Below are 9452 nucleotides of genomic sequence, written 5' to 3'. Positions count from 1 at the left end.
AGCTCAAACACTTAGAAAATATTTCAAAAGGAACAGGCTGAGATTCCCCCATGCATGCCCGCCTTTGGTGCTGGATAGTCGGCTTGAAGACCTCCGTAAACGGCTGCTGTCACACTTCCAGGGAGGCTGCGTCAGCCCCCAGCTCACTCCCACGCAGTTCCCCGGGCGGCGTCCAGGGACCGGCTCTCGCCGCCTGGGAGGCGTTTACCCCCGGCTCTGGTTCCCTGGGAGGCGTTTGCCTCCAGCTCAGTCCGCCTGGGAGGCATTTACCCCCGGCTCTGGTTCCCTGGGAGGAGTTTGCCTTCAGCTCAGTCCGCCTGGGAGGCGTTTGCCTCCGGCTCTGGTACCCTGGGAGGCGTTTGCCTTCGGCTCAGTCCACCTGGGAGCCGTTTACCCCTGGCTCAGGTTCCCTGGGAGGCGTTTGCCTTCAGCTCAGTCCACCTGGGAGGCGGTTGCTTTCGGGTTCCACTGAACCTTGGAAGTCTGGAACTTTTTTACCTATTCTCAGCAATACCCTTTTGGCCTGCTTTTAGACCCCAGCGCCGCGCCCCAAGTCACCACGACCCCTGGTAGTTCCCGAATTTTTTTACCCGGCCTTGAGGCTTCATCTTGGAATTTTTTTCTCTCCTCCAGCGCCGCGCCCAAGAGTGCCCAAACACTGGTAGTGCCCGCACTTGAACGGCCGCCGATGGCGCTCGCCTCCCGGCCTCAACACCTAGCCGGTCTGGCACCTGGAGAATAGAGACCAACCTCAAGCGCCGCCTGCCCAACTTTGCTTGTTCCCCCTCGGCCTCAAGACCTCCGTGGATGCCTAGTCTGGAACTCTGATAATAGAGGCCGACCTCCAGCGCCGCCTGCCTGACTTTGCTGGTTCCCTGTCGTCCTCAAGACCTCCGTGGATACCGGGTCTCGAACTCTGAGAATAGAGGCCGCCCTACAGCGCCGCCTGCCCGACTTTGCTGGTTCCCTCTCGGCCTCATCACCTCCATGGGTGACCCGCTTGACATTTAGAAAATATTCAACACTTGGGAAATGTTAGAGGCCGATCTTAAGCGCCGCCTGCCCGACTTTGCTGGACAGGAGAGCCGAGGGCAACCGTTCTTCACGAATCCGGGCACTCGTGTTCCCAGAAGCTTCTCCACCATTACCCGTGCTCCGCGGGTACCTCCATTCCCCGCTGCCCACACCAGAGCCCATCCTCTGACTATACCAGCACCGGGTGAAGACCACATCATTTCACCCCCATAGTGGGTGTTCACGACATTATGACTACCGGGGTGTCTCCGCCATTACCCACGCCATCTGATGGAGCCGTCACAATCCGCGACACCCAGACCCGAGTGTCGTCCCCGTGGTGCCCCAAGCGTCGGGCAGAGACCACATCGTTTCGGCACCCGTCCAGGGCCCTCGCATTGCTGAGACATCATGGGTGGTCTCGCCGTTACCCGCGCTGGAGGGGCTGCTCTAGCCCCTCCAAACTTCCTGAGTGTCCTCACACTGACACCCCCAGCGCCGAGCGAGAACCGCATCGCTTCAATACCCGCTATGGGCCATCACGACACTGTGACGTCGGGGGGATGTTTCCACCATTACCTGCACTCCTTGAGTGTCGTCGCGGACACCCAGAGCACCGGGCGAAAACCACATCGCCTCGAGCCCGGCTAGGGCCCTTGCGACATCTCGACTTGGAGGGAGTCTCCGCCATTCCCCGTGCTTGGTGAGTATCATCACTGTGACGCTTTAAGCACTGGGCGGAAACCGCATCGCTTCGGCCCTCTCCCCGGACCCCCACGATGCTGTGCAGCATTCGATGTGACCAACCGATCACCATATCTGGTTGACGCTGAGGCAATGAGAGTGTTCCTGCCATTATCCACACTTGTGGGTGTCCACACACTGACACTCGAAGCGTTGGGCAGAAACCACATCGCTCCGACCCCCGCCTCGGGTCCTTGCGGTGTTATGCAGTCTTGTCTATCTGTCTAGCCCCCTTAACCCCTATCTCCCGGAGAACCACGTTATTACATTAGGGCCATTTCCCCCGAGCCCCTAATGGGAAGCCAAAGACCGTGACCCTGTCCATCTCCCTCAATATCCTGAGGATCTCGGCGACTTCGGCGTATTTGGCCACTCTGTCCCTTCCTGCCCTAGCAAGCGGGAAGGCCTCAGATTCGAATCGAACAGTAATGTCTATCACTATAAGGTGATCGCCCTTGCCTCCAACTATATCTAGCCTGAGCATCTTCCCCTCCTTATTCGTGATGCTGACTTCCGTTTCCACTACCCAGCGATGTCTGACCATCTCCCGGACAAGGACTGTGCAGTTTATTATGCCTGAGAATGATGTTATTTTGAAGTGCTGTGCAGTTCCCGAGCACGTGAGCTAGGTTTTCTATGTGCCTTCTGCACCCCCTGCACATAGGCGGGCCTCCCGGGTTGGACCCAACCCTAATGTAATCCGGCAGGGCGTTACCGGCCCTGAGAGCCACCGCCCTTCCAAAGTACTTCGGGCGGATAACATTGTTGTGGTGTTCCTTAATCCACGAGTTACTGATTTTATCATCTCTGAAGACAGTAACCCTTTGCCCTGTACCACCAATCTACCCCAGGTCCTGTTCTCTGCATTCCTTCAATCCGGAAAACTCAGGGGTGGGACATCGCCAGACTCGGGAATGACAGGGAGACCCTCGGCCGCCCCACCAGCCGTCTTCCACCACATGGGCCATGCCGGCAGCCTAGTGACCTCGCGGGCGGCAGCCCGTGCCCAGTGGTCCTCACTAGAGCACATGCGCCAAATCCATTTGATCAGACAACCACGCACTAACCGTTCCAGCCTAATGATGCTAAGTCCTCCATCCTTGGTCCGGGAGTAGAAGGTCCCATTACATGTGTTGTTCTTGACATGGAGCCACCCTTGACCGCACTTCTGACTTCTCTGTCAATGTGCCGGAGCTTAGTGATGGGGGTACGCCCCATGGTCGTGGCGTACAATAACCTGGGCAGTAGGAAACGGTTGAGGAGGGTGAGTTTCTGGCCGGGCTTCAATGGGGCATTACCTAGCGCCTCGAGCCATTTCTGGGCTAACGTGACCATATCCTTGTACACAATTCCCTTGGTCGGGCTAACGCGGATGCCCAGATAATCGACTGGAATGTCTCCCTTAACCATGGGGATTGGCATGCCTGAGACTAGCCATGGGTCCACGCTGGGGGCAGATCCTCCAGACAGCATGAAGCCATAGCACTTTTTGGGTTGTACCGCAAGTCCTGTGCGGTCGCAGAACTTACCTAGCATTGTTAATTGGGCAGCCATGCCGTCCCGCTTATCAGCACTAAATTGTCAGCGGATGCTAAGGCAGCCAATTTATGGCCTCCCTAATCTAGGCCACGATTGCCACGTTCCAGGGACGCTATAAGCGGGTCCAGGGCCAAGTTAAAGAGCAGCGGAGACATAGGGTGTTGGAATAAAATTATATATCATGTAGTCACATTATATTCGTAAATTAGTTTGCTTAGTATTATCCAAGTTACTTGCACACGCACATAGCTTTTTATCTTTATCTCTAGCCATACTCACTCTAAATAACAGAATGTGCAGACAAAATAACAGAATGTCTCCTTGAACAGTCTCCTGCTTATCTCAAAATATACTTGTGTTTTGCGCCAGTCTCAACCGGTGTGCTCCCCCTCCCTTTAAACGGTTGAGACCGTGTAACCAGGAACTCCCAAACTTTCAATAAAAGCAAGGGGACTAGAGATTGTTTTCAGAGTGGGTCGGATGAATGTTACGGAACAGTCTCTGAACACTCTCCTTGCAAGTCCATCTCACGTCTTTGTGTTTTTCTTTCACAATTGGTGAAAAGGTTTGGGTTTAACCCTAACATAGGGTCATCTTGCTTGACACCTACTTCCATCTGGATTGGATCGGAATCGGCATCACCCAGGACGATGCGCGTCGAGCATCCTCGGTAGGCGTCTCTGATGAGCGCGAGGATGTGCCCGTCAAGACTGATCCGGCGAAGTGCCCTCCGTATGTGACGATGGGTAACCGAATCAAATGCCTTAGCAAAGTCGATAAACACCACCGCCAGATCAAGCTGACGTTTCGTAGCCCGACTGACGAGGTGGTCCAACACCGTGAGATTCTGGCAACATCCATCTGTGCTGCGTAAGAACCCTTTTTGCTTGGAATGCATTGGGCAGGCCTCGCGCAGACTCATGGTCAAGATCCTCATGAATACCCTCTTGAGAATGGAACCGATCGTGATAGGTCTCCAGTTGCCTACGGAGTATGCTTCCAGGGGGTCCGATGACTTGGGAATAAGAGTGGTCCGCCACTTGACAGCTTCTTTTATGCCATCTCTTATGCTTCCTGACCAATGTGAGATAAAATGACATCACCTGTCTGTCTGTGTCCTGGCTCCTTTTCTCTTGCAGCCAGTCCTCGACGGAACGACCCTCGGCCCGGGAGCAGAAGTGCTCATTCCTGTAGCGGCTATGGCCAAACTCCTTAGTCTTGGGGTTGCCACAGCGCTTGCAGCGGAAATGAGCGCGTTTTGGCTCCCTCACCCGGTGCGTGATATTCCCTAGTAATTCCCCCCCTTTTGGGATGGCCGAGCAGAGCTGGAAGAGGCACCAGTGGTGGTGGGCGCGAGAGTCGATGGCACGGGAGTGAGTGCTGAAGCGGAAGTGGAGGCTCTTGGACTGGTTGAGGCAGTGTTGGCGGGCGAAGAGGTGGACAAGGGCAGCGCCCGGAAAAGTTCCGGCAGGACAGGACCCCTGTGTGTCACCGCCATGCCGGATGTCTCCTTTGAGTGCTCTAACACACTGTCCCCCTGGGGCTGCTGGTCCATTAAGGGCTTGGCTTCTGCGAGCGTGTCTGCAGCTGTCAACTTGCAGCCGGGGGCTGGGATGTCCACGCACATTGTTTGCGCACAGTCCTCTTTGCTCCTTTGGTTGTGCCTGCAAAGAAACAAATGTAGTTGTAGGAAGGCGTGTCCTCGGCACACTTCCGTCGGCTAGTGGCCAAACCTTACGCACCACTGAGCGAGGGTCCGGTGGTTAACCGCAAAAAGGGGAATGGGAACTGCTGTCAGGAGATCTGAGTTCCTCCTGCACAGGTCCTGATGCGACTGTAGTCGCGCATGACCAGACCCCAGCGACTGACGCGGATCCCGGCGAAGCAACTCCCCTGGCTGTGAATGTTGGCCAGGTCAGAGAAGATGGCCTCCACCAGCCTGCTGGCACCCGGAGAGCGCGCCACTTCTGTCCCCTTCCCAATAAAGAGACTGCACAGAGATCATGGCGCGGATCAGATACGTGACAAAACTGGCATCATCCAGTCGGCCAGCCCATGACATTTGACATGTACCGTTTGGCGGCATCTATTCCTGGCATGTGTGCAAGCTTGGAGGTTCCTGCCTTAAAGCGGCCCTGAACCAGTGGCTTCTGGCGCCATGGAAGGGCTGCGGGAGGAGCCTTGTCCTGGTCGGGCAGCTTGCTCCACAAGGCTTTTATTTCTGACACCTGACTTGGTGTCACATAAGCCTTCAGGCGCAGATGCACCAGCGCTTCTGCCAGCCGGCAGACGTGCTGGGAGCCACCTCGGCCTTCCGGGTCCTCGACGTCCTCCTCCTGTGTTAAAAAGAGGGATCGTCATGCTATATGCACCGTGTGCTGGCTGAAAGAGATGGAACAAAATTGAGACAGACGGACATCCAGACATACCTCTTCCTTCCGGGACCAGGGCTGATTTTCTGGAAGAGGCGTAGGCAGTGCCGACATAAGCAATACGTGCTCATAACCTAGCATCTCCTCCTCTTCCTCGCCCCCGTCGTTCCGCTTCTCCTCCTCCCCGTCGCCATTCTCCCCCACCTGGTCAATTGAGTCCTCCTCATCTCCTACCAGGCAAGTCTGGAGCACAGCGCCGGTCTGTGCTTGCAGGTACTCCACCCCGATGAGCTCCCCTGAATGCGAGCCAGAGTCAGCACTTGGCATGTCAGATGGAATGTAAGAAGGGGTTGTTTTCAGCACTTTGCTTACCGGTGTAATTCCCCAACGGGGTGTAGTTGTTTATGGGGTTGGGGATCTGCCGTGCCCGTGCCACCTCCTGGACGGCATCCACCAAGCGCGCATCATAGCAGCGCAATTGGTCTCTGCCACCGTCCACCACGGCCGCCCTGGCTCTGTCCTCATTCCACCTGGTCAAGCCCTCCATCAGGTAGACTTGAAAATGAAGGGCATTCGCCGATGTGCCTGCACAGAGTGGGAAATGTGGGGGAGAAGCAATTGCATTGAGTCTTTGGCACAAACACGTGGGCACCTACACGTCTTTTACTCACCCGGTATAAAGCGGCACTGATGGAGGTGGAATGACTCCAAGGAGGTAGATCCCCGTGCGCAGCGGAACACTGGGAGCGTGACCCCGCCTTTTTTCACCTCCCCAGTTTTGGTGTACAGGGCTAATCCGGGTGGGTCTTGGATGCAGCGCAGGTGGTGACGCTGCGTCCTCCAGATTTCCGCCATACGCAGCTGATTTATGAGAGGACTGCCCATTGTGTCCTTGGCCTCCCAAAAGTGGTCAAGCACCTCCTGGACGAGCCTCTCAGTCTCATCTGCTCCCCTGGTGCGGCGACGGCAATGTTGTTGCACCTCTTTGGCGTCCATGGCGATGCGGCCGCCCTCTGGTACTTGTTTGGCACTCTTCAGCCTTTCGAGGTCTCCCTCATCCCACTCGAAGATGGCTGAGGCGAGCCGTGCCATGAAGGGCGCATAGAGAAGGTGAGCATCTGTCGTGACACCTCTAGCAAAGCGACGCATGAGGTGCCACACGTCCAGGCGCACCACCAGCCGGTCCCACTGGGCAAACGTCTCCCGAATCTGGCGACACAAGTGGACCTTTGCATTAGACACCACACTGGAGAGTGTGGTGTCTGAAAAAAACTCAAAAGCAATGAACCAAGAGACAGACTAAAGAAATGAAATCGCTTACTTTGCTCTTCCCAGTGACAGTGCAGCAGTCACGGTCGACGTACAAAACCTCTGGGGGTGGCTTTCCTGCATTCTTGTACCGGCGCATAAGTCCGCACGCCATGGCAGAAAGACCCTCTTCCTCCATGGCCGTGAGCACGGACATGAGCACCTGCCCGTACTCATTGCCCACATTGGTCACCCAGGCGGCTGTTCCGGCGTATTCCCCCGCCAACTTCTTGACCATCTGCAGGCGAAAAGGCACAAACGTGCAAATGCACAACGTCAGCACGACAGTCATCACCACGGCCACATGCGTGCAATGAGTGAAATATGCACCTTCTTGGTGGAGTCCATCTTCAAGATATTCCCAAAGATGGAGGTGAGACGGGCCTTTTTATCTTCGTGGCAGGGGATCACGTCTCGCACGTAGGCTGCCAGGAACCAGGCGACGCCAGGGTGCGGGCGCATCGGCGGGACGCTGTCCCTCCCGTCGACTGGGACACCAAGCTGGGTGAGGATGCCGAGGTAGTTGGTCCACCTGGTGAACCACTCCTCACTGTGTAGCTCTGTCAGCGTCTGGCGCAACTGCGTGGCACTGTTGCCCAGCGAGCGGGCCCTCAATAAGGTGATGACGGTTTTGTCACAGGCCAGCCTAAAGAGATGAGGAGAGAAACAGGGAATCGTCAGACACAACGGTGGATGAGTGAGAAGGTTCTGTGTTAAAAAGAGGAAACAGTAACTGCTTGGAGATGTGCAGTTGCTTCCGGATTTTGGCTTCCCAGGCCGAGAACTTCTTGTGGCAACGGTTGCACTCAAGGTTCTCTGTAGCCATGAAGTACCAGTCTCTGACATTCAGCACCCGCCGAACCGTCCTGTACATGCCACCCCCAGTCAGGTGGTGGTATTGGCAATTGGGGCAGGCCAGTTTCACCCCCCACATTTTATAAGGCACCCACAGTGCACAGAATTTCGAGTGGAAAAACTGCCTGTTTGAAGCTGGGGGCTGCGTAAATACCATGGGTACCCTCGGGGGCTCCCACCAGAGCTTGAGTTTCGGGGTGAGGGCCACTTTTCCACTGGCCGTGATGTCAAACAGCGCCCGGCTTATCCACGCATGCTCGCTCTCAGGTAATGTGGTGAGCCAGCCCTTTGGAAGCGCAACACGCTGCTTTGATGATGTGTCGCCACGGTCGCAGGCCACAAGGACAGGAGCGGCCGACATGACTGAGAGGCCAGGAGTGGGTGATTTGACATCACCAGTGCTGGTGGCAGACGAAGTGGAAGCCTGGGACACTGGCAAGTTAAGATAAAATCATTTCTCACTTGTAACTTTTTTGCCTCTAGGTTTTTTTTTCCCCTGATTTTTTTTTTACTGATGTGACAAAGTTACTCACACTGAGACTCCACCTCCATGGCAGCTGCGATGAGATGATTATCTGATAGTACTGACGACTGCTCACTTTTGGCTGTAAAGAGATGAAAATTGTCACAATTCCAGAGTTGTTCAGACTCATTCGGTTGAGGGCCAATTCTAATCTTGTGGCTGTACAAATGCAATTTGAAAACATCCCGGGGCCGTTCAGAACGATTCGGTTGGCGACCAGCTTCTGTCTTGTGGCTGAACTAATGCAAATTGCAAACATTCCATGGCCGATCAGAACCATTGGGTGGGGTCATCATTTACCTGGATTAGACACTGGATATTTTGCCTCGTTGTCTCTCCCAATGATGTAGGCGTTCAATTTATGCAAGAAGGAGCCAGGCAAACCAATCTTCCCCTGCCGCATACGACGGACATACCTACACAGAAACCACGGACAAAAAAAATAAATAAAATAAAAAATACACAAGTAAACCAAAGAAAGTCTTCACCTTCTCATTCATAACAAATGCAACTTACGCGTGATGCTGCTCATCAGTAGATTCACAAAGAGAACTGTAAGCTTCACTGGGGAACTGTCCCATCCCAAGCGGTTGGTCATCCAACTCCCTGACTAGCGGTGCTCCCATGACCATCAGCCGGTGCTGGATAACAGCCTCCATCTCTGGGAAGAGGTGGCCGTACTCAGTCAGCGCATCCTTATTTGCTGCCAGGGGCGACTGAGACATGTCGCCGCTGTCACGCTCCTTCTGGTGAGAAGCTATAACCATGGCCCCGTATCCCACGTCATTCTCGAGGAGCCATTTAAATGTTTGGTTCCGGTACTGGCCAAACTGGAGCGCAGTCTCACTGAGCACCAGTTGCCAGAACTCTGGGTCCCCGCCACCTTGAACAACGCGGGCCATGGCCTCCTCCTTCACCTGGTCAGCCTTCTTGCAAGTGGTCACTCCTGGTTTCGATCTACAACAATAAGTGAGGTGTCTTTTTTGAAACATGTACCTGTATGCTTGAGCCAGCTTTGTCGCATAAGCAATGCACTGCAGTCGTGTGTATTAACCTACCTTGCAGTGTCATTTTTGAAATGAGAACATGTACCTGTA

At 54.9% G+C, this 9452-nt stretch overlaps 2 protein-coding genes across 2 annotated transcripts; both read right to left on the bottom strand.

The window, feature by feature from the left end:
- Positions 1-4418: 4418 nt before the first annotated feature.
- Positions 4419-6345, bottom strand: LOC148884087 (uncharacterized). Its single transcript, XM_089022728.1, is given in 6 exon segments — positions 4419-4961; positions 5040-5121; positions 5124-5287; positions 5371-5633; positions 5727-5965; positions 6042-6345. Coding segments are annotated over 6 exon segments (1299 nt in total). The 5' UTR covers positions 6217-6345; the 3' UTR covers positions 4419-4585.
- LOC148884086 (uncharacterized) lies at positions 6333-7911 on the bottom strand. Its single transcript, XM_089022727.1, has 4 exons — positions 7688-7911; positions 7308-7629; positions 6991-7215; positions 6333-6878 (listed from the first exon to the last, which is right to left on the bottom strand). Exons 1-4 carry the CDS (start codon positions 7909-7911, stop codon positions 6333-6335), a joined length of 1317 nt encoding a protein of 438 aa, XP_088878853.1.
- Between the last annotated feature and the right edge of the window lie 1541 nt (positions 7912-9452).

This window comes from Hippocampus bargibanti, linkage group LG19, assembly GCF_051943395.1.
Source record: "Hippocampus bargibanti isolate YZ-2025 linkage group LG19, ASM5194339v1, whole genome shotgun sequence".
Lineage (NCBI taxonomy): Eukaryota > Metazoa > Chordata > Actinopteri > Syngnathiformes > Syngnathidae > Hippocampus > Hippocampus bargibanti.
This window is presented reverse-complemented; position numbering and strand designations above follow the sequence as displayed.

What these genes read in the sequence shown, in the direction of transcription:
- LOC148884086 (XM_089022727.1), bottom strand. Translation starts at nt 7,911, where the DNA reads ATGTGGGGGGTGAAACTGGCCTGCCCCAATTGCCAATACCACCACCTG. An exon ending in CTGTTTCCTCTTTTTAACAC is followed by an intron (nt 7,630 to 7,687) that starts AGAACCTTCTCA and finishes CTCTCCTCATCT; the next exon opens with CTTTAGGCTGGCCTGTGACA. An exon ending in CTGTCACTGGGAAGAGCAAA is followed by an intron (nt 6,879 to 6,990) that starts GTAAGCGATTTC and finishes TTGTGTCGCCAG; the next exon opens with ATTCGGGAGACGTTTGCCCA.